The 24,504-nt window shown below is 41.5% G+C and overlaps 3 protein-coding genes across 6 annotated transcripts; 1 reads left to right on the top strand and 2 right to left on the bottom strand.

The window, feature by feature from the left end:
• Positions 1 to 6,083: 6,083 nt before the first annotated feature.
• Positions 6,084 to 11,445, bottom strand: RB195_021911 (uncharacterized protein; the record flags this gene model as incomplete). Of its 3 annotated transcripts, XM_064208850.1 has the most annotated exons (7): positions 6,084 to 6,222; positions 6,274 to 6,386; positions 8,136 to 8,237; positions 8,329 to 8,364; positions 8,972 to 9,114; positions 9,166 to 9,296; positions 11,432 to 11,445. In XM_064208850.1, the coding sequence occupies 7 exons, from the start codon at positions 11,443 to 11,445 to the stop codon at positions 6,084 to 6,086; spliced, it is 678 nt and encodes a 225-aa protein (XP_064064730.1). The 3 variants fall into 3 exon arrangements, with proteins under 3 accessions (XP_064064730.1, XP_064064729.1, XP_064064731.1); XM_064208849.1 differs by lacking the exon at positions 6,274 to 6,386 and having other exon boundaries at positions 6,196 to 6,222; XM_064208848.1 differs by lacking the exons at positions 8,136 to 8,237; positions 8,329 to 8,364 and having other exon boundaries at positions 8,972 to 9,296.
• Positions 11,446 to 11,666: 221 nt separating this feature from the next.
• RB195_021910 (uncharacterized protein) lies at positions 11,667 to 19,591 on the bottom strand (the record flags this gene model as incomplete). Of its 2 annotated transcripts, none has more annotated exons than XM_064208846.1 (4): positions 11,667 to 11,725; positions 11,910 to 12,003; positions 12,863 to 12,902; positions 18,834 to 19,591. In XM_064208846.1, the coding sequence occupies 4 exons, from the start codon at positions 19,589 to 19,591 to the stop codon at positions 11,667 to 11,669; spliced, it is 951 nt and encodes a 316-aa protein (XP_064064727.1). The 2 variants fall into 2 exon arrangements, with proteins under 2 accessions (XP_064064727.1, XP_064064728.1); XM_064208847.1 differs by having other exon boundaries at positions 12,863 to 12,878.
• A 145-nt stretch (positions 19,592 to 19,736) lies between these two features.
• On the top strand, positions 19,737 to 20,015 carry RB195_021909 (uncharacterized protein; the record flags this gene model as incomplete). The annotated part of the gene is made up of 1 exon (XM_064208845.1): positions 19,737 to 20,015. One exon carries the CDS (start codon positions 19,737 to 19,739, stop codon positions 20,013 to 20,015), a length of 279 nt encoding a protein of 92 aa, XP_064064726.1.
• Positions 20,016 to 24,504: the final 4,489 nt, after the last annotated feature.

Raw genomic sequence — 24,504 nt, 5'->3', positions numbered from 1 at the left:
GAGTGAATTGAATAAACAAATGTCTTAGCTACCCAAAAATTTCGTTTTTTTTTAAACTAAAACTAAGGATCTAACATGGTGCTCGTAATCCACAACCCAAACTCCACGTTGTTCCACTGGGAACTCAACATCCGTGACACGCTGCTTTTTAAGAGGTCCCGCCTTTGAGATTGGACCACTCGAGCTCCCGATCCGCGATCACACCTCTATTATTTCTGCTTCTCTGTCCTGTTTCAGGTAAGAAGTCTCTTCCTCCCATCAACTCTCACCACTTTTGAAGGTTACTCCGGTAAAAACAGAGGCAATCAGAAAACATCGTGGCGAGAAATGGAAGAATTGGGGTTGAAGCTGATCAATCGTTCCATTTCTGGAGAGAACTACTCTAATAATCTAGGAAATCATCATCCATGAAAGCATCCAAGAAAGATCGCATTTTTGGAAACTTCTACTTTTGTTTTCTCAAACTGTGCTGAAAATATATGAGGAGACGAAAGCAAATCTCTCGTTTTTGGTTACTATCCAACTTCTTAACGTTTTTCTCGAACTTATCTTCGTCTCAAAAGAACACTTTAATGAAGCAGATGTGAATGAGGTCAGAACTGCATTTGTCTAGACGTGTCTTCTTCAATAGTCTCACAAAACCCTTTATTCTCCGGGTAAGGAATTAAAAGGAAGTAGGCCCCGACAACGAGAGCTACAGTAGGAGATAGTAGACAGTAGATACCAACAGAAGTCGTCGTGGATCATTTCTTGCTCTTGCCGAGAGCTCGATTGTTCCATTTTGGAGGCTCTATCGAGGTTGCACGAGTGCAACTGCGCACTTCTTCCCCTAAGAAAACTTTCGATGTTGGCAATCAGGAGTGTCAATAAGAACAAAGCTAGACCTGATGAACCTCCGGCCGATAATGTTTTATTTGAATGCGGAGAAATCTCCATTTCTGCTTCGCTGTCTACTACTTTCACTGTCAGAATAACAGCCATATGCCTTTGAGAACCTCCAACAACTGCGGGCAGAGCGGCTCTTCGCTTCAGAAAATGTCGGAAATAGTCGATGTCCCGCAGTACTTTAGTGGTAACACATCTTTGGATTTGCGGTTGATGTTGAGCAACAAAGGAAGAGCTAGTTATTCTCAGTGTTTTGTTCCGTTGTAGAGATGACCTGAATCAACTGGAAGATGTTGCCAAAAATACATTACAGCAGTGAGACGGGAAAAAATTCACAAACCTTAAATTCGCAAATTTCGACTTTTTCCCAGTACTTTATAGTATCCGCTGTTCTCGTAGATTTTAAGACAATGAATAGTTCCTAAGAGATAAAGTCAACTTCCATAATTGCATTTAGTTTCATACGTTGCAAAAACGAACATCCGAGAACGTCGCTACAGAACGAGAATCACTGCATCACCGACCTGACGTTTCAACACTCAAATAAGTATCTCCTCGTGAATTTCAGAATATTATTAGTATTCTTACCATTATTATACCATTGGCTGTATCTCTCGTAAACTTTTAACTCCCTTGAAGTGTACGAGAGCAGTGGTTCCTACAGAATATCGAGGAAGAAGACGAAATTATTCTCGTGTGAATTTTTTCCCGTTTCACCTCCGTTATGAATTTTGGGCGACTGGCTGTGTCCTCGATTACAATTGTCTGGGATCTCCGTATGAAGTTCCCAGTAAATATCGGTAACTGAGAACTGAACTGACAGTTTTTAGCGAATAGAGAAAACACACGTCTAACAAGTAATTTTACAATGTTTAGCAAACAGAAATCGAAAACTTACGTCATCCAGAAAAGTACTGTGTGCGTAGTATAGTTGTAAATTGAAATTGAAAGTAAAATGTAGTGCATAATTGTAATTGTAACAGTAGTAAACAGTATAACTGCCGTGAGCGAGCATCTTCTACTCAATCTGAAAATCTCGTTGAAGCGTGAATAAATGGTGATGACGATTTTGATAAAAAGTTGCTGAAGCAGGAAATCAAGAGGAAGGAATTCAACGCTATAATTGTACTGCTGCATGAACATTACACACCTTAAGGCTTAAGAAAATAGGTAGGCATTACGACGTCAAAAGTGTTCTTCTTCTTTCTTTTCACCAGATCGTTCACAAACTCTTCTTTTTGGAAAATCCAGCTGTACGATCAAGATCTAACATTTCCGAGTACGGAGAGAAACTGTCGGAAAAATTTGAAAAAGAATGCTTTTTAAGAGCAATTTGTTCTTTTTCCGTCGGAGTAATAGTCGCTGTAGAGAACAATGATCCACAAATATATCACTCCAGACCATTTCTTAAAGGCATCACCCCACGAATCTGAGGTCGTACGGATTTCAAATGGAGTATTCGTATACGGGATAATAAATTATGGAAAGGAGGTGATTCCGTCCATTTCTTCCTAATTGCCATAGAAACGGCCCGGAAGATGCAGCCCCTGCACAGGGCTGGCGCGCTCCAATCGAACTCCAGGTGGAAAATAGTGCGCCGGAACGCTCGAAGCCGTATCTTCCGGGCCGTTTTTTACGGCAATTAGGAAGAAATGGACGGAATCACGCATCTCTCCATAATCTACGATCCCGTATACGAATACTCCATCGGAAATCCGTACCACCTCAGATTCGTAGGGTAATGCCTTCAAGTCGACGGTGTCCGGGACTTCAGCGTAGCGAAACGAGTTATTGCCAATGATTCAGCGCTCACTCTACGCATTTGACCAACGGGTGCATGGCCCTCGTGGTATCTTAAAGCCTGCGAGAATAGAGCGGAGAAAAGGCTAAGAGCTACCGAAGAGAGTCCAAATCGCCAGAAATACATAGCGACAGTCGGTAATTCATGAATGACCGTTGTGTTACGTCCGTTTCTGTGAAGGAACGATAAAAATAAATGAATTAAAAAAACAGAAAAATGACAGCCTATTCCTCGCTTTTTCCTGAATAGGCTGGAGAGAAGACATCACTGATCTTCGACCGATCACACTAGAATGCGGCCCTTTCAGAAGGGCCCAGAAGGCCCACCGGTCAGACGACAACGTACTTCCGCGGGATTACGTAAAATCTCTAGAAACAGGATTCGAGTAAAGGAAAAAAAGCGACTAAGAATTCAATTTTCGGATGGTTTGTAGAATGAATATTAAAGGAGCGTCCGTGTATATGCACGTTTTTAGGAAATCATTTTTCTTAATCCTTTTATTATTTAATTTTAACTTTTTACCAGTCACGTTTCCACTGCGAGAGGTCAAAAGTCAAAATTTACAGCTTGTAGTTCATAAAGACCTTCGTTTCATATGAAATTACTTCTTCTTTTTATTAAACAGTTGTGAACGTAAAAGTATGAGATGTTTAATTCTTTTCTTGAAACGTTTTGGAAATTGCCGTGTTGTGATATTCCGAATTCTCAAACGGATAGTATTTCATAACTTTAATCGTTCGACTGAAGCGTCAGTCAGAAATAACAACAAAGTGATTTTATATATATATATATATATATAATATATATATATATATATAAATATATCAGTATACGGAATGGGAGACTTTGGAGAGGGGGTTGATTCCGTCCATTTCTTCCTAATTGCCGTAAAAAAGGGCCCGGAAGATGAGGCGCCGCACAAGGCTGGCGCGCTCCAGTCGAACTCCTTGTAGAAAATATTGCCCAGAACGCCTGAAGCCGCACCTTCCGGGCCGTCTATTATGGTAATTAGGAAGAAATGGACGGAATCATCCTCCTCTCTATAGTCTCCCATCCCGTACACGAATACTCCTCCTGAAATCCGTACCACCTCAGATTCGTGGAGTGATGCCTTTAACGGACAGCGAAGCGTATCTTCAACGAGGCTTTTTAAAGAGAACAAAGAGAAAATCGCCAAGAATACACAGCAGCAATGAGGTGGTGAAAAATTCACGGAAATGACTTCCGCAAATTCCTTCTTTTTCTCCACTATTCTATTTTAACTATTCTTCTCGTAGGCTTCAGCTGACGTAGCTGTTCTAATCAAGAGACAAGATATAAGACAAAGACAGTGTTTTTATCCTCCCAGACAAGTCTGATACCAATTTATCGACCCCGGAGAGATGGAAGACTTGGTTTGCACTAGTGCGGTTTCAAACCCTCGACCGTGTGGGTGTGTGGCTACAACGGACCTCTAACCGACTGTGCCACACCCGCCCTAGAATGTGGTTCATTGAGGCCTTTTACGATCCTAAACAAGACTAATTACGCACATTGCGACACAGACTCTCATGGTTTGCTGCTCATTCCACACGAATTAAGGAGCAGTACGCTGACAAAAGTTAGAAGAATTCGAGCTATAACTGCTTCTCTTTTATTTTCTCTTTCACCCCTACTTGAAATTCCGCACACAATTAATTTTTGAGTAATTAACTGATAAGAACGGTGTAAGCCATAAATACCATGCCATAAATATTTTATAATTTCTGTTAGGGTTGATATTGCATCATGTATGGCGATAATTTTGATTCGATCTGAGAGGAATACCTCAACTGGGACTCCTTGTAGAAGCATTTTCCTTTATTATGAGGATACGTACAGCTTTGTTCGACGTAGAAAATTGGGTTTTAACTTTCTGTAGTGAGCTGTTTACTTCCGTAGTCGCAAATGTTCGAAATTCAGGACAGTCGTGTCTGTATTGGTTCTCCATGATATTAGCCTACTATAAAAGCGAATTAAAAATTTTCAACGTCAAAACTCCGCTTTCAGGCACATTTACGGTATTTTACCGCACAAGTTTCCGTCGAAGAATGACCGGTAACACTATTTGGCGCACATTTTTTCCACTGTTTGCCTCTCTTCCGCCTTCCATTTGTGCCTGAAATCCTAGCTACAAAAATAACACACAAATTTTGCTCCAAACTATTATGAAGGTTTTCCCTCAAAAGCAACTTGGGAGGTAAAAATGTGTATAACTGCTGTTATTTCCAGTTTAATCGTTTACTTATATGGTCCGGTTAGTTTCTGCGGCTCGGGGCCTTGCAGAGTTTTCTTTTATGTATTTCCAGGAACTTCACAGTTTGAAGTCATTTCTCTTTGTACAACCGTTCTAATCATCGCTTGTTCATTACCAATCAACTCCACGTTGTTTCACGGAGACTCCAACACCGTTAGCTTCATGATATGCTGCCTAAAAAGGGTTCCGCTCTTGAGATTGAACCATTCCAGCGATCGCTTTCCTATCAAGGAGGTGAATTCAGAAAACAGTTGTATAAATACCACACTCGAAAATCTCGTTAAATCTTATTCGGAAGATATATCAACCTTCATTTCATCCACACCCTTCTTAGGAGATTGTTTCCGAACACTGTTTTAAGTACAAGCTGTCAGGTTGAGTAAAGGATTCTCCACCTCGTCAACATAAGGAACGACTCATGCACATTTCATGCGACTTGAATTATAGTCGTCGACGGAATTCATCGTTGGTTACTGCTACTACTTTCATAATTTCGTAGAAGCAGACAAGCACTTTTTTCTGTGTCTATTATACTTTTTCGTTCTATTTACTCATTTATTTTTATCGTTCTTTCGTGGAAATGGACAATGACACAACGGTCATACGTGAATGGTTTTGTCTGCTAAAAATAGCTGTGCAGTCTGCGAGAGCAATGGTTCTATTACAATAATGGGAAGAAAGACGAAATTTGCGCTATCCATTTTCGTAAATTTTTCCCCACTCACTCCCTCTATGTATTTCTGGCAGGCGATCAACTCTGTCTTCGGTTGCCCTTAATCTCTTCTCTGTCATGTTCTCGTAGACTTTAAGCTGTCAAGAGATTAGAAGATTTAAGACTGAGGTTCATGTTGGACCGAGTTTGTTGTACTTGAGTTCGAGTTCCTGACAACAACTTCATTTGTATAAGAAATTACAACGCACGTTGTAGTTGCGAACAATGACACGGTTGGTCAATGACGATGTCTTGAATAAAGAATTTCATGTGAAGTGAAGAAAAGCTGGAATATCCTTGCAGCCTTATGGCATCTCTCAAACAACTCAGAAATGAAGTAGTTCTATCAGTGTTTTCAGTTTAAATTGCTCTCTGTTGCTTGAAATTTGTCGTAGGGTTGAAGAAATAAGTTAGTCGGTGCAGTACACTTCTTGTACATGGTGCAATGGACCGAATTTAAAAGCACGAGGCATGTGAGAAAAAATGGATCTAGACAGAATGAGATGTTTGCTTTCCTTTCTCCTAGTTTGTGTCTGACATCGGAAGAAGCTGAAAGACTACTTTGAATTCATACAAGCTTCTTAATAGTTGCATATTAACCATAGTTCTTCATAAGGTGTTTGTTTGAACTTCTGCATTAGTGCTTCCTTTTCTACCCACCGGTTGAGCGGGGTGGGCCAGCATACGCGCTCGCCGAACTGCCGGTGCTGTACCTACATATTAATTCTGTTAAGAGGGCATCTTGCTGGCTGATGTGAATGGAAGCCACTAATTTTTATAGCATACCTACACTTTCTCATTTTTCAAGGGTCTTAATTCCCTCACTGTCGAGTTTATGTTTTTTAATTACTAAATCGTCCCTTGCCTTTACCGTTCGCGTGACTTATCCTTGCTCATTCTCATTCTACTCTTTTCTGGTTGCTGGATTTTCTATTGTTTATTTGTCATTCTTTGCCTCTTACTCTTGGCACGCCGTTGAGTGTAATAAATAGATAAGTAAATAAATAAATAGATAAATAAATAAATAAATAAATAAATAATGTGACTCAAACGGATAAGGAGAGTACTTTTGAGTCATACATAGGTCTAAGTTACGTGACAAGTCCGAAAGGGCAACACAACCCCACTTAAATTCTTCAGCGGTATTTTCAAGAAAGCGATGCAAAATGGAATGGAATAAGATGGGGATAAGAGTTGATGTCCAGAAGTGACACCATTTTCGTTCCGTTGATGGAAGTGTATTTATAAAAGCAAAAGCCAGCCGTAGCAAGCAAACATTAGTCGGTTCCGACGAAACGCCTGGGGAACTGGCATATGTCCAGTTGAGCTCGAAGATGTTAGTGAGAATCATGAGTGTTCCTATGTGTCGTTGACGGAAACGGATAAATGCGGATGTTCCAGGATGTCTAGTTCCGAAATTAAAATTGTAAACGGCTCAGCCCCACAAATGCACGCCCGCTTTTTCAACCCTACCGTCTTGCTGCTTCGACTTGCCTTCAAAAAAACGTTATGCCTCAGAAGCAGGAAGAAAATGCTAGAAACTTCTTGAAGCGCTTCGCGAAAGGATAAACGTCAGGAATATCGCGTTTCATGGAAGTGAAAGAGAAGATTCAATGTTTATCCTCTATGTTCATCCTACGTCAGCGATCAGAGACTATGGAGGACGTGCGCTGCTCATCCCGACAACGGGGATTAACGAAGAGCGACGAAGTGCAAAATGCTGCTATTGGTAACTGGTCCCAGATGTTGTTTGTCCCTTGCGTAGCCCGCTGGCAATTTGGCAGGTAAAAGTGCTATAGCTTCCTGGGAAAACGGCAGAAAAAAGTGCTAGGAAAATTTCGTGAAAAAACAACTTTCGAGACAAAGTGGAGATTCTAAGTTTTCAAACATTCTACTAGGATATCCTCAAATAAGATAGTCCACGTAGATCTACTTTTCGTATCACAAAGTGATTTCAGCTCTGAGTGTTTTGCTGAATTTCGAGGACATCTCTTTCTGTCTTACTACAGCTTTTGGCTTCGTATTCCTTCTTCGTTTTTTCACACATGCTCAAAATTGAGTGCATTAACCAAAACCTCCTTAATCATTATTGCACGTTATATGCAAAAACTGCCTGGCAGATGTGACACCAGTATCCGGTTGAGTTGCTAATGGCGGAGAAAGAGAATAACACTTATTAATGATGGCGCGACAATCTCCTACATTTTCAGCGTAATTCATTTTTCTTCTTGACGAAATGATTTGATTATGTGATTAGAATGAGGGCTAGGAAATGAAAGAAATGTAAAAAAGTCATTTATGGTTGTATGAAAAATATTAGTATACTACTTTTTGCATAATGAAGCAAAATCTTCCCCTAGAACACTCATCGATTGGAAGGCCAAGCTGTGGCGTTTATCATCAACTCTTCTTTGAAACAACCACAGTTAATACTGCATTTTGTAAGGTGTATGCTAACATACGCTGTATGGGTGTACAATCGTTGGATACCAAGGAAGTTGAACGAGTTTTGGTTCAGACAATCCGAAGAAGAAATGAGTAGTGATGTTTTCCATGCTCAAGACCTAAGATCAGTAAAAATTTGCACGTCATATGGTTCTCCAAAGAATGTCAGTACGAATCTGTCGAGAAAACACAGCAATCAAAGAAACGAACCGCGTGGCAATGTATGATGCTTTGATATTTTTTGAACTCAGTAATAGGAGTTCAATGATCATCCACGTCAAGCATACGAATCGAAAATTAAAGTTGTCCGTTTGCACCATCGGTCTAACCTATAGACCTGGAAGCATCGAGGTGCCTCCATGCACTACAGCCCTCACCAGACTTTTTTTGACTCAGCTACATGTTCAGGTCAAAAATCCATGTTTCCTAGAGTTTGGTGAAAGTTTGAAGTGCTATACAATTCAATGAATACTAAAGCGCTTCAGATTAGTATGACTTGAACTGCAGTCGATTTGCACATTTGTTCAGTGCACTGCATAGGCTTCGGAGACCTTACCGTGACACATTCTTGCCTTTCATAATATTTGTTTTGTGACTTGGGAAATTGATAGGTGCTTACTCGTAAACAACCTAACAAACAGTTGTAAAGCGATGTTACAAAGCCTTGAGGTGGCCCTTAATGGTGTTTTCGTTTCCCTGCGATCTTTTGCGTGGCGCAGCGTTTGAAGAAGACTATGAAGACGTTTTGAGTGTTTTAAAGTGTAGTGCCCTAATTTTCCCACTTCCCGACTTCCAAAACCTATAATGTGGGTAGATCAAGTATTAGTAATAGTATTAGTATTAGTATTAGTACCTGTGTTGGTATTGGTTTTGAGCATGGCTCTGTCCAAGCTACTCGATCTTCAGCAAGAGCATGCACAAGTAAGTGAGAGTTGATCGTACTTTTATCAACGCATCTTACATAATTACATGCTGCGAACGCGTGCGAAGGAGCGTCTGTAAAAGTGCAGAGTTCAAATTTTTGTTCCCCTTTTAAACCAGCCATACGTCGAGGTATGCTCTTCGAAAACTCCGTGCTTTTGTCGCATGTGTTTTGCCACTGAATTGTCTCTGTGTTGGAAAGTGGTTGGTCCCAGTCGTATCCTTTTACCCATAAATTCTGGAGAAAAAGCTGCGAGCTGAAATCAAAAGCAGAATCGGGAATCCTAAAGGATCAAAATGGACGGGTGTAGTATAGCGGTTAGAGGTTCCGCAGCGTGTACGATCGATCGGAGGTTCGAATCCGCCCTACTGTTCATCAAGCCTTCCATTCCTCCGGGGTCGATAAATTGGTACCAGACTTGTCTGGGAGGATAAAAACACTGACCTGATATATGGGCTAGCTCCCACAGGTCAATGTATAGGCAAGACAAGCGCGTTCCCAGCGGATTGATATACACTAGATCCTTCATCCTTCCATCGGCACCTCTATAAATCAACAAAAGGTTAGTCTTTCATGCAGAAAAGTTCTCTGCTGAAAATCATCTTCTTGCAACTATCTTTACCCTAATAACCTGCAGGAACTTGCACTGCGGATGGTTTTTCAGCGGATGGACTGGTGCAAGCACTCAACCCTTCATCGATCCGAGCGACGACATACTCATGCGTGTTATGAACAACAAAGTCACTTGAGATCTACAAGAACAGTGGCTTCTACGGAATACACGCGAAAAAGATGAGTTTTGAGAAATTCATCTTTGTAAAGTTTTCCCCGTCTCACTGCCGACATGTATTCTTGTCGTTTTCTCCTTGTCGATTTTGACTCCGATATCTCTTCGTGTTACGAAGTAAAGCATTAAAATAAATACCTCTTCCTCCGTCCCTCAAAATAAATTAAATTCAAAAAAAGTCATATCTACTGTAATAGCATATCGTACATGTTACCACCAACCTACCGCGGAACAACGGTTACAGTAGAATTGTCAACTTTTTCTAAAGCGAAAGGAGATTCGCTCTGCACGTTGTTGTTGGTGCTCTTGCTGTGCTTGAATTTTGACAAACAAATTTACCCAAGACTTGAATGTCGCAGAATCCTAACAGCTGATAAAAAGTATTTTAACATTCTCTGAAAAAAGAGGATATCACTGGAGAATGTCTATCAACCTGACTCCTAGGTGGGCAGGGTGAATTTCTACAGTTAATTTAGTACGGCGGTCCATAAAAAACAAGTGTTGTGGTAAGGATAAAGGGTAAAGTGTGTCGCGTCAATCAATCCGCTTTGGATGCGCAACGCGTTCACTTCAATTCAAAATCGTTTGAGGTTTACGAACGTGTGATCCGCCCATACAATGACTTGCGGGGGCTAGCTGATGTTTCAGGGCAGTGTTTTTATCCTCCCAGACAAGTCTGGTACCAGTTTATTGACCCCGGAGGGATGAAAGGCTTGGTGAGCACTAGGGCGGATTCGAACCTCGATCGTGCAGGAAGCGGAACTCCTCACCGACTGGGCTACACCCACCCACACCAACTACAGCAACTATAGCCTCTTTTCCACGACAAGGTCGTACAGAGAATGAGGGGAATACTATATAAACGTGAGAACATACTTATTTGTTAACTTCGGCGGTTCCCGCGGAAATCATAGTGTGATAGGGCACATAGCTGGAACAAAGGCATTTTTATCCTCAAAACATCTATTGTTTTTATAAGAGCATTATGTCTATGGCCAACACGATTCAGCTATACAGGTCAGCTGACTTCTAGTGATTCACTCGAACACAAAACGACATGTTGCAGAAATGGAGAATGGCATGCAGTGGCTGCTATATAAATTCTAATAACAGTTGCTTGTTTCGTCTAATAACAGTTTGAATCACGATATTCTAAAAGACGATTGTGTACACGCGTCTCTTGAACGCTGTAGACTTCCTATTGCACCCTTCGTTTCGGTGAAAGGAGGGTTCATCCTCCCTTGATCTTCATGGATTTGGAAATGTGGGATGTTCACTCAAGGTTCCTTCAAGGTCACTGCATAGAGGAAAAGTGAGGAGAGAATTTCCCGAAGAGCAGTGTCTCAGATAGCACAGTGTCGGTGATGAAAACCTCGGTACATGTGGGAGTTTTTGAACGACATGCGTGTCAAAATCGGTGCTAGTATCCAGATTAATCATTTCCCAAAAAAATTGGTTAACACCATCTTTGACGAGGACACTTATGGGGATCCAAGACAATTTCCAGCATGCATGCCGCAGCATGCCTCGTCGGAGCAATTAGCGATGGTGCGTGTCCTAAGAGGTTCACTTTCGTTGGCACCTAAATAACTAACTCTGCTTACCTACCGCTAATCATACGCTGCGTTACTGGCTAGGATATATTTCACTATCTACTAAATTGTTTTGGAGAATCAGACACATTCACTGCAATTTTGTGACGTGAGGTGATCTCAATTTTCAGTTTTCAATTCTATTCTTTTTCAAACAATTCTCAAACATGACATGACACATGACTAGCGTGACAGCCGAATTCCTGGATTCCAATCTATCCAAAAGATTCATAGAATTGTAGAAAGTCTATTTTCTAGTTTCGACTTGGTACAAGTGGTTCACAGACTGACGGAAGGTGACCAAATCTAAAAAGAATAAATTTCATCGTTACAAAGGTAATAAGCAAATCAGTGCAGCGCAAGTTACGTAAATCCTGCAAACAATAGAATCTTCGAACATATCGTGATGTAAAGGTGTCAAATACGATGGTTACTAGTTGTTAGCAGAACTTGACTAAATAGGAAAAATATATAAATCAACCCTTCAAACCTAGCTGTGGGGAGGATACGGCGCCCTGATGGAGAGCCGCAACGCAGCCGCCGGGACAAGTTCTGCAGTTTTGTGATTGCTCGGTTGTTATCCCCTCAAATTCTAGATTTGATTTCAGTTTTTTGGAGAAAAGGTGTCAAAGATGGGGTACTACTCTACTGGAGGTACGCAAATCAAAAATTACCAGCGATAGTGCATTGACGAAAATTGCAAAAGAAAAAGAATACGAATTCAGAAGAACTGAAGAGGAACAGCCAAATTTCATTTCTCGCTACATATATTTGTGTGGATTTGTAGCAGATGGAAAGCACAGGATTTGCGGGCAAGTCTGATTTGAAAAAACCCTAAAGAGTCCTTCTTTGACGTCTGCGATGGAACCTTTGAAAGTTCTGGTAGCTAGGTCGCATAAGTGTCAAATGATTGAAGCAAACATGTTGAAATCTAAGAAAGAAGAGTAATAAAGGTTTCACCTATCTCCATAACAAAGCTAAAGTATGCAGGAGTGTGCAATGAAGTATGCGGGTATCGATCGAAAACCTCCGATCGTTATTTGCTAATGGTTTCTTCGAAAACATCTTCAGCAAAACGTGAACTTCAACACAATTTGTAAAAAAGGAAAAGATTCGAGAACCACAATGACCGAAATTTAAAGGATAAACTTTAGCATAGCATTCGCATAGCATATTTTGTGATAGTAGCAATAATCGTGAACATGACGTTAATGTGAGTAGTTGCAAAATACCAGGAACAAAAAAAGAGTGGAAATGGACACGAGTACAAATATCTCTCCGCGATAGTGGGGTGATCTATGCAACAAGAGACGTGTGGGACAAACAACACGCTCGTGCTCAATACTTCTGCGGGAGTAATCACGAAAACAACGTCATCATGCAATCTAGTCGACTTACTGACGTCACATGCCCCTAGTGAAATGAAAGCTGAGAAACACTCACATTATCTCTCAGGATACTAGAGAAATATGACAGACAACAACTACATCAGACAACAGAATAAGAACTGTGGACCATTATAGAAAAAAAGGAAGCAAAGATGCAAAAAAAAACACAGAGAAGACCAGATTAGTTACTGATAACATTAATAAGTGAAGAGAATTATGCAGTCAAGCGATGAAGAATTTGCTTGCGCGCGAAGAAACTTTATGCTTAATCGATAGTGAGATGTGACGTTTCCCGTTGGCTCGCAAGGGAAGGATGAATCGTTGTGAAATTGTCCCATCCTAACTTGTAAAATGCCTATGTGAGCGCAGATGAAACTGAAAACGAGAGAGAAAGCACGCAAACATTCCTCTCTTTTTTCAATTAGTTGTTCTTTTCTGAATTAGTGCCTTCAGCGAAAATAACGGAGAAAATTTTGTACTTACATCACATGTTAACAATGCAAAAATCGAATAAAAGAAGCAAAGTCGTGAGCTAAGGATTTAAATTTGTGGGTCTGAGAACCGCGTTAATACAAACAAACTGATGCTGACCGAACTAACATCATTTTTTTTCAGGAGTAGCGATGTTACGCGCAGTTTGCCTTACAGAGCTCTTGAACGTCTAAAATGCAGGAGATATGAAGGAATCTCATCTAATTCTTGTTACATGTAAAAATTGAAGGTTGGTAATATCGACCACACTGATATCTCTGTCATAACACATACAGTTGCTATTTATAGGGAAATTCTGGCACTTTGCCAGCATCCATCGGCTGATTAGAGTATCAGTCAAAAAGACGTGAGTGTAGAAAAACGATTGTAAACTTATGTTGTCATCGCAATCAACTCACTAGGAGTAAAAACAAAAAAGCAAAACCATGATGAACGAGCAGAAGACACCAAAAACGCAAGAGCTGAGATCTTAGCATCTTATTGATCGTCAATCGATAACGGGGCAAAACCCATGCATGACGTACTGCACTTGGCAATAAAAAGTCATTAAGCATCTAATTTTGGCATTTAAACGTGCAGGACATGGAATTGACTACTTGAGAGTTCTTTGAGCATCCTTAACACGTTAACTGCATTAGATTCACATTCCTATGCACAGTCATGTAGGTCCACTTAAACAGGTTAGTTGCAATGTTTACGGAAGATAGAAGTACTAGAGCAGAATTTGACGGAAGGCAATGAGTTGCATAAAAACGACGAACACAATCAAAGAGGTAACCGGGGAACTACAACGATCTGAAATGACGCATAAACCCATAAGATTTCCTGAGATTCCTGTAATACATCGTAAACTAGTAGTTACATCTACTCTAACAGTTCATAGGTCCAGATACTTCCCCTGAACAAAGATCAAATTAGGAAATGTTGCCCATGACAAGTTTTCCACAAAATAGTAGCCTGCATGGAAAAGCGCTGGTAACTGCACCGCGTCACGGTCCCATGTGGCATGCTCATACTAGACAAAGAATAGAAATATTTAGAGGAAACTACATGCAGACAGTTGCCAGGTCAAATTAAAATCTGATGAATGAGTCTGTGAATGATGAACCAATGTAGAGAAAATCAATGGAGATTCCAAGTTGTCGAAAGAATGCTACCAAACGCAGAACCACGCGCCGAAAATACATAGCGACAGTGAGACGGGAAAAAATCTATAAAAACGAAATTTGCAAATTTCGTCCTTCCTCTCAATATTCCATGTAGAAACTATTGTTCTCGTAGATTTTGAGACACTTAACAGTTCATAGTAGGTAAAGTCAACTTGATAATCCCGTATATTCAAGAGATACTGATTTTTATTGAACGTGTAATATATATATATATATATATATATATATATATATACACTACAAATTTAGACTTAGTACAGCCATTTCATCCCTTTTTTGCGGTATTTTGACCCATCGCACTATTAAGGATATAATCAGTTGACTCGGCTAATAAATATTCTCTGGCTGCATCGTAAAAGATCCATGAATCCATCTACTCAACCCTATTAGAGGAATGCAAAAATAGTCGAAGATCAACTGTTAGTTTCAAAAAATTTTGGAATCAAATACTCAAACAGAGTTAGTCGTTCGGCCGCCTTTTAGTATTTGTAGTTCCCTACATTCGTATCAAAATCCTGGGAGCCGACAGCACACACCGCGGAAACACCCCTCCCTGCCTCGCACGGCTCTGATCCTATCATCGAAGATGACAAAAATTTGTTAATTCGATGAGTTCCCGACAACGCACGGAATCGGTTGCTGGGTGAAATTTGTGACATTAAAGTTTTGTGATAGTAGCAATAACAAACAACTCATCAAGGGTCCGTAGGTGTAAATGCTTCTTCTGAACGAAATTCAAAATAGGAAATGTTTTCTAATGACACAGTACAGTTTCCCACAGAAGCGTTGCTTGCATGAAAACGCCGCTAACTATACAGCGCTACGGTCCCATATGGCATGCTCATAATAGGCCAAGCATAGAAATTTTTGGCGAAAACTGTAAGTATTTTGTTGGCAGGTCAAATTAAAGTCCTAGTGAGAAATTAGCTGACTCTAGTCAAAAACTAGGAATCGTATTGTACGACGCTTCTCTGGGAAGTTTTTGTCCTTCAATGTGCTCGGTGCAGATTCTGTGTAGGTGTTTTACTTTGAACCCTGATGTAAGAATGCTGCACTTTGCCGTTCGTCAGCTGTCAACGCGGATACACCACAAGGTACAAGGAGGGTACAGTGAAAAACAGGAAACATGCTGAGAAAAAGCAACGGAACACGGGACATATGATCTTCGTGGACGTTACTGGCCGTCGACCATCAGTGTATTTGCAGCGGAATTTTTTTAGCTGCAGTGCTTATTTGTGGTTGTTGTTGATACATTTGTTTTTTTTTCACCACACTCTTAAGTCTCGGAGAAAGAGAGAAGAAGAACACTGGATTTCTACTAGTAGTTACTTCTACGACAGTCCTCAAAAAATGTTCTGATGGAAACCATTTTCATTATGGTATCGACGCAGGATTCAGCTATAGTCGGGGCAAAACGACATGTAGCTCGGTGCATTTGCGTACGCAGCTGCGCTCGAAGCGGCGCTCGAAGCGGTTGCGATCTAGGTGGGACCATCGCTGTCTGCAGCGATGAGGGTGCTAACAAGAGTAGGGGGAAGGGTAGAGCAAAACAGATATCTTCCAAAGTCTATCACATAAATATTGCACGCAAGTTGCACATGTAAGGTTCTGATCATCTGGTTGGCTCAATGTGATAAGCGGAGTGACAACAGCAATATAATTTCTCTATAAGTTGTCAGTTATACTAAAATGAATACTGCTAGTCTTGAATGAAGCCAAGTGTATGTGATATCAAGGTATTGCACACATCATCTTTAAAAAATGGCCTTGAAAAATGGCCAACACGGCACAAGCAATGAGAACCTTCTCATTCCACATCTCGATACCCAGAAAGGGTGATATCATCCTGGATGCTAAGATTTGGAGGCATTAAGATTCACGTATTGGCCAGTTATTTTAAAATTTTATCCGGTTTCTTTAAGACCGCAATAACGTAGCTTTGTACTACAATCACTCCTTATAAGGTTTTCTTTATTCAGTGTTTTTGACCATGATCGAAGTCAGAGTTTAGCAGAATTGTCGAAGTTGGGTTCTCCCTGGAGCAAATAAGTTTCCGGGACGTAATTTGCAAGTATCAGGTCGGAGATGCGAAACTACAATGTATTACAAAACTGATTAGTTGGGAAATCTGTGGGAAAATGTGGAGTTCAGGGTGTAGGTGTAGGTGTATTGCTGTAGTTCCGCTCGATTCCGCCTAACCGTCGTGAAAAACGGCGGAAAAACAGCGTTCGTTTCCTACCAGGTAAGCGAAAACGCTCCAGCCCTGTGCAGGCGTCGCGTCCACGAGCGAGCAGTCGAAGAGCAATGGGGTCTCCTCACTAGCCCGTTTAGGCAACACCTATGGGTAGCAGTTGAGGGGACCGTAGCACGTTCAGCTCGTAGGAACGAAAGCGGTTTTCACGTCGTTTTTTTTTTTTGGATTTCGAAATTGAGTGGCCAAGCCCGTACTCGCAGTCTTCATCCTGAACTTTATATTTGCCCACAGAAATCCAAAGATCACCAGTTTCGCGGTTAGCTATCCTTAAATGCGGGAACTATACTATATGCCTTAGGAGTGCCAGTTTACCCGGCGAAGCAACTCTTTATGCTCATAGAATCGACAAAGTCCATCAATCGACCTATCTATCTATCTATATATCTATACATATATATCCACCCACAGGTAGATAGATCATCGTTAGAACATTTGGGATTTGTTAAAACGGATATGAAGATCAAATAGAACTCTTACAACTTAGTGCAACTGTTCCGTACAACTTGTGCTCATACAATGTAAAATCGTTGGTAAATTTCCGAGTTCGTTACTCTGGATGTCCCGTTTTTGCCCTGCGATTGTTGTTTAGTGTGCGGTAATAACACATATTTTGCTTATAAAACGTTTGTAGGTATATCAGTTATTAAAACGTTTTCTCTACAAAACATTAAATGAGTGCGTACGGATGAAAATTGTAATATTTGCCTGGAAAGTAAAAAATATGACGAACAGGACATGTGATGGGTCCCAACAACAAACTCTGGACCCGTAAGCGACTGGGTCCCACGAGGTAGATAAAACGTTGGCTGAGTTCGTTCATGAAGTCCCTTCAAGAAAAACATGACGCTTCTTGTGTCCCCGCGGAAGGAGAAGCCACTAGGCAAGACAGTTACGTGATCGAGACTACCGAAAGTATTACGGGCGCTCACTCGTCAAATCGAAGAACAGCAAGGGATAGAAGTGATAAAAGAACACAAGAAACAGTGCACAATGGAGGTGAGGATTTAAATTTCATGGATTTTTGTACGTTGGGTGCGAGAAATAAGGACGTTCTGGGAGAAGAGAAAGCGAAAAGAACGTTCATTGTGTATAGGACTTCTGGGAAGATAAAGAGGAGGAGTATCTCAACTACCGATTCAAAGAAAACAAACAAAAAAGTAATGTTCTGTTCTGCTTCGTTATTTCCAAACATTTTCATGCCAGCTTACATATCGCGACATCGTCAAAGCGTGCAGAAGACAGCCTTAAAAATATATGAAGTTTTTTTAGTTTCAATAGCGGAAATAAATTCGGAAAGCAAAGAAAAAAAGATGAGGGCATAACAGTGACCTTGGTTTCCTGCGACTTGAACGGTTGTTTGAACATTGATGCGGGATTGAGGGTATGTCAGTGTACTTTCTATCGATTGGTGATGTAATTAGAGGGGTGTTGAGAAGTTGAGAGTGAGAATGTTGGTCTAAGCCCGGTTTTCTAGAGTAATTGAGGGCAAGTTGAGGGCAGTAAACGCGTAAATTCTCGATGTTGGATTCTCTCCAATAATAGATCGGGTTGAGGAAATAGTGTGCAATTGATGCAGCGAAAATGCGGAATGACTTCTACAATTTCAGCAATCCAACGTTTCAGAAGCGCCAGAGGCTTCAGTTCATCCAACGAGGCAACTCCTTGCACTCAAAGGATTGTCGAAATGAAACAACTAATAATCCTTTGGGCGCAGAGTTGTTCTTTGAGTGCACTTGACTAATATTGCTGGATAAGGGGTCGCAATATCCGGTTCAATTACGACAGTCCCATGATGTGTAGTAAAGCTTTGCCTCGTAAGGTAAAGTGAGGCCTGGATTCGTAGAGAAGACTCCGAATCCGACCCGCATTTACCACCGAGAAAAAAAATCGACATTTTTTCGGAACAGTGCTTTGAAAAAGGATTGAAGTTCTTCACAAAGATTAGAGCGTCAGTCTTGAACGAACGAATTCTACCATTTTCGATCATAAGACTCTGTTCCACAAAAAGTTACACAAATTGTAAGATATAGATCTATAGAAACTGTTTATAGAACTACGAATAATGACCACTACAAAAGGATGGTACTACTGAGACGTCAAGTAGACACCACCTCCGGCTGGTGAGTATGTGGTCGATCTCCGCACGAGTCGCGCCATTGGGCGATTCCCATGTCCACCGACGATGATCTTTTTTCATGAAAAGAGAGTTCCCATGAAACAGGCGAGCAGCGCACAGTGGCCCGGCGAGACGATTGTCATTTTCATTCCGGTCCCTTAGTCCAAATCTTCCAATCCTGTATTCTTCTTCTGTGGCCTTTCCTAGTTTTGCGTTGAAGTCTCCGACAACGAATTTGTAGAAGGACTTCTCGTTGCGGATTACTTCCTCCAGCTCCTTGTAAAACGCGTCCAACTCGGGTTCATCAGCTGCTGATGTTGGTGAGTAGCAGTTGATGATACTGATGGGTTTTTGGCGCAGAGGGCGGAGGCGAAGAATGGCCAGACGAGGTGACAGGATCTTGTGAGAATCGACAAGATGGACGACAGATGGGTGCACAACAAAACCAACACCGCCTACATTTCGCGACGGAAACTTCTCTCCACGAATGACGAGTGTACCGTCATTCATCTGTCGTACGTCACTCCTTCTGCACTTGGTCTCCTGCACTTGGTCTGCAGAACAATCATGTGAAATTTGATACGCTTTGCAAGAAGGAAGGACATGCAGGTCAGCGTCTGTGGACACTGTTCTCGCGATGTAAGTACACCGTCTGAGACAGTCTCCATGGCGAGTCGTGCGGGTGTCGCCTTGGTCCAGAATCAATGACGTCCTGAGCAACCTGAGATTTGATCGCCTCTCACCGGTCGCCATACCGTCCGACGTCTGAGACGGCAGGGCCCAGTGTGCAGGGTGCTGAGGCAGTGAATATGCTGGAGTGGCAAAGAGACTTTTCCCCAAACTAAGCAGCCATGCCACGGCGAGCTTAGCTTTCACCACAGGTCGTCGTCCAACCTATATGGATCAGGAGGCCACCTTGCGACATTTTGCCAAGACGGTGGTGAATCTTAGCAGTGGTTTACTCTTAGCTAGGCTTCCGATTCCGAGAAGTCGGAATGTCGGATGTGTCGAACTCCTTCTCAGCTTGGGAGACCCTGCCGGAGACCCTCCTTCTCAGCTTGGGAGACCCTGCCCTGTTCGACGCCCAGTGTCACCCCCACGCCACTATGAGGCGGTAAACCGTTGTGGAGGAGGCGCTTTATTACCTCGATTTAATGCCAAAAGCAGGTGTCAATAATGTTCTGATTTTTTCACTTCACATTCCACCTCAAGGATTCAAAAAACAAGGGTTAATGGACTTGAAGAATCAAAACACAACTTTCCTTATTGTGAAAATTGTGTTTCTCTACTATTGTGGAAATTCACCACCTTAGTTGCCGTCATGATTATTTCCTGTTACCGTACAGCGAAAAGACTAGAAATAATCGCTCACAGCTCAGAAGTCCCAATCGCATAAATCCCAAGCGCCAAAACATCATTGAGTTCGAAAAATCGAAGAGCGAAATTATTACGAAAGTTCAGATAACTGAAAGTGAACATTAAAAAACTGTTTTGAAAAATGAAAAATGCTAGTTATACAGCTCTTATTTTGAATGGGGAAAAAAACTTAGAACTTTTCCGACGAAGTTTTATGGAGAGAAAATATATAGCATACTTAAGGGGGCTTCATTTTTCGTGCTGATCCTCCAGTTAGACGCAGCGTATAGAGAAATAGCCGATGTGATCTCTCCACGAATACATCCAGATAGAGGTGTGGTTCACTATTATGAGCATGATCACGCTCAATTCCCTCTAGTAGTTCAGAAAAAAAGGGTGGAACACGTAGGAAAAGTCTTATGTGAACCCGTGTCTCCAGCGATACAACATATGACGGGGAATAGAACGATGACAATCCAAAACGCGAATACGTTTGTGCATGTGGAGGAGCTTCTGTTGGAAGACGGCGAAATCGGCTGCGTTCAATTGCGTAATGAGTTGCGTCGTTGAGAAGACGGGATCACTCAGGGCTTTTTCACACGAGTGAAGAGACAGCAAGTTCGTCAATTTCATGATACGATGCTTTTAACGCCACAAAATATGATGAAGCTCAAGTCGGATCGTGTTTGCGGAATAAATCTTTGAGAAAATATGAATAACAAATCTTTGAAGTGGTGGACACTTTGCAGTGAAGTTAGAAAACATTTATTAGTTACTAAATCTAAATTTGCTTGTCATTAGCGATAAGCAACTGCAGTGTGGAATCCATAGAACCTACACATTTACTACATAAAGCGCCAACACATTCCCGAACTTCTAAGAAAACACGACAACAAACACTGATATACTCGTATGGCGACTAGTTTTTGACGAATTCGTTCATTAAAGGTGGAATAAGCGCGCAGTAGAGCGCAGCAGGGGAATATGTTTACGATAATTCGTCAGTATTAATTCTATAAATTGGAAATTAAGGAAAAAATACACGGAATGGAGTGACACCTCGGATGCGTTCCAATTCTAGAACAAGAAATCAATATTGCTTGCGACATTCCAAAAAAGAGGGAACTTAGTTTTGGTTCCATGTTGCTCTTCGAGGGTGCAGTCGTAGTTCCGCATGCTGCACGACACTTATTGTTCGCTTTCTTCTCGAAATCAAAGAGACAAGAGATCTATAGAGAAGCAAGAAAAGGAAGAAATGAATGTAGGAATGGAATATAGGTTAAGAGCAGTGCAACATCAATAATAAAATTTAGCAACTGAGCTACCGTCGTGCAGTCGGTGAAAATACACTCGCACGCGATCAAACAACATTGCGCCTTCGTCGCGTTGAAAGTACAACGAGGGGCTCTCACGAATCGATAAAAACCAGGAGAAGGAGATACCACTCTACCTCCACACTCCTTCGTTGCAATGCAGGCTCCGGAGTTTGCGGCCACTAAGTTTCATCTGTAGCGATGTACTCCGATGTGTGTAGGGGTGCTGCCAGACGAGACGTTACTGATACCTTGGTTCCAATTTGCTCACGCAGCTGGATCAATATGCCATTTCTCTCGTTTTGCGAATATACGAACGCATAAAACTAGTAAAGCTTTCTCAGACAGCTGCATATCCGAGTCCACCTGCGCATAATGAAAAGCAGTGGTTGAGTTCTCCGGCTCATTAGGGTGCGATGGAGGAAGGAGATTCGCATTCACAAGAGAATAGTTGTAATTTTCAGCGCTAACGTCGCTGCTAATACTTTGAGGATTAGGTTGGAGATGAGCGATATCACAGAGCCAGCTTTTTTTATCTATACTATAACGTAATTTCCGCTTTACAACAACTTCGCAGCTCTGCACGATTGCTAAAGTTTTGGATTATCTGATCTGTGTATTGTATATAAGGAGCGCGAGGGGAGGAAGTTTCACTTTTCGGTCTCTACTGAGCGCCTTGAGCTTTTCTCAGCTTCGGAACAAAGAGTGCAACTAGCGCTGGTCCAACCTTGATCCCAACAGCTGACTCCATGGCGCCGCCTCGACTGCAACTGCACGGAACTTCTGGTCGTGTCGTTTTGACTTGAAAATAGCATTAAAGGTGTAGGAAATTACGGAAGGGACACCGAAAAACAACCGAATCATTGTAGTGGAAAATTTGTGTGAATATCGACTAGTGATCCAAGCACTTCAGGTCGATAATGTCCGGGAGTTCAGCATAACGATGCGGAGGGTTGTTACCAAAGATTCCGCGCTCCCTCTAGTTACTTGGCATATTTGGGTTGGACCGTAACGTCAAATGCCTGATTACATCTAGCACAAGCAGCGGCACGGGATCAGATAGCAATCAGACTCGTATACGCGGCCCCTTGTGCAGAATAGTAGCTATAATTCCGGGAAGAAGGTAAATACAAAAATAAATGAAAAACATTGTTGCAGACGGGAACAAAAGTCTCTTTTAGATGTTGTACAGAATGTTTGGCATGCAGGTAGACGAGAAACGTAAAACGTTCGCAGTTTTTCAGAATATGAATCACTAACTACTAATTAAAACATTGGAAACTCAGTGCTTTACCAAATTAACCCAAGGAAAAGATAGACATCGATAGCAGTTCAGAAGTAGAGAGTACAAGTATAGTTTCCCACTGTTTTTCATAGTAATCCACAAATCTACTGGTTAAACACGCCTTTCTCAAACATCATAAATCAGATGAATATGCAATATATGATATATTCAATTTCAAAATTAAAGCTTTCCAACAGCATGACGAAAGTTTGTTCTGAAAGCAGTGGAATGAAGGAATCCAGTGACCAGTTGCGGTTTTCATAAGGACCTCACCAAAAGTATCAAATCTGTGATCTCATAGTCGAACCTACTCTTGAGGAGGTACGATACGAAGGAGCAAAACGGGAAAACACATACAGTGGCAGGCTTTCTTTGAAATAGTTGTGGTGCGAGTTTTGGGTATATGGAAAGATAGCGGGCTTAAGCGTCAAGAGAGAACGTTTGGTGTTGTCCAGAAGAAGAGTACACACAGAAAGTGGCGATCCATTAAAGCAACGATACCTCGAATTTTTCTTCTGCACGGACGGAAATATGTGTTGTGGGGAAAATGATGGACGAAATGGCAAAAGAAAACGATAAAGTGTTTGAATCAATCCCCTTGGACTTCAGTTCAGAGTCGGTGAGGTACATGAATACGACATGTACAATACCGCATCGGGCCTGTCACTCTATGAAACCAGGTTCTCATTTTCCTAAACAAGTGTGCTAAAAACACATCGCGAATGTGAGACGAAAGGATTGGTTGGCCTTAGGCGGCGTCGAAACATTGACAGCGCAAGCGCGGTATTGACTTCAAAGGCATCACCCCCCGAATCTGGGGTGGTGCGGGTTTTAGGCGGGTTATGCGAATACGAAGTCGAGGATTACGGAGAGAGAGGTGAATCCGTCTATTTCTTCCTGATTACTGCAAAAAAAAAACCGCCCGGAAGATACGGTTCCGACGCGCTATTTTCTACAACAAAGTTCGATTGGAGCGTGCCAGCCTAGTGCACTTCCGGACCGTTTTTACGGCAATTAGAAAGAAATGGATGGAATCACCCTCTTCGCCATAATCTACGACTTCGTATAGGCATAACCCGAACCCGTACCACCCTCGATTCGAGGGGTGATGCCTTTAAGCACGCTTCAACGAGATGTTCAGATTGAGTAGAAGATGCTCGCTCACGGCAGTTATACTATTTACCACTGTTACAATTACAATTATACATTACATTTTATTTTCAATTTCAATTTACAACTATACTACGCACACAGTACTTCTCTGGATGACGTAAGTTTTTGATTTATGTTTGCTAAAAATTGTAAAATTACTTGTTAGACGTGCGTTTTCTCCATTCGCTAAAAACTGTCAGTTCAGTTCTCAGCTACCGATATTTACTGGGAACTTCATACGGAGATCCCAGACAACTGCAATCGAGGACACACCTACTCGCCAAAAATTCATAACGGCAGTGAAACGGGAAAAAATTCACACGAAAATAATTTCGTGTTTTTCCTTAGTATTCTGCAAAAACTATTGCTCTTGTACACTTTAAAGGACTTAAAAGTTTAAAGTTTTTAAAAGTGTAGGAATTCTCCACCTGAAATCCGCACCACGCCAGATTCGTGATGTGATGCCTTTAATGTTCTTATGTGCACTTGTAGTTCTGATGATCATGACATATACAAGCTGTGATCACTTCAGCAGCAAGTTCGACCCACGGAAATGGACG

The sequence above is a fragment of the Necator americanus genome, chromosome X (assembly GCF_031761385.1).
Source record: "Necator americanus strain Aroian chromosome X, whole genome shotgun sequence".
In the NCBI taxonomy this organism is placed as follows: Eukaryota; Metazoa; Nematoda; class Chromadorea; order Rhabditida; family Ancylostomatidae; genus Necator; species Necator americanus.
The sequence above is the reverse complement of the archived record's forward strand: the minus strand, read 5'-3'. Positions and strand labels throughout refer to the sequence as shown.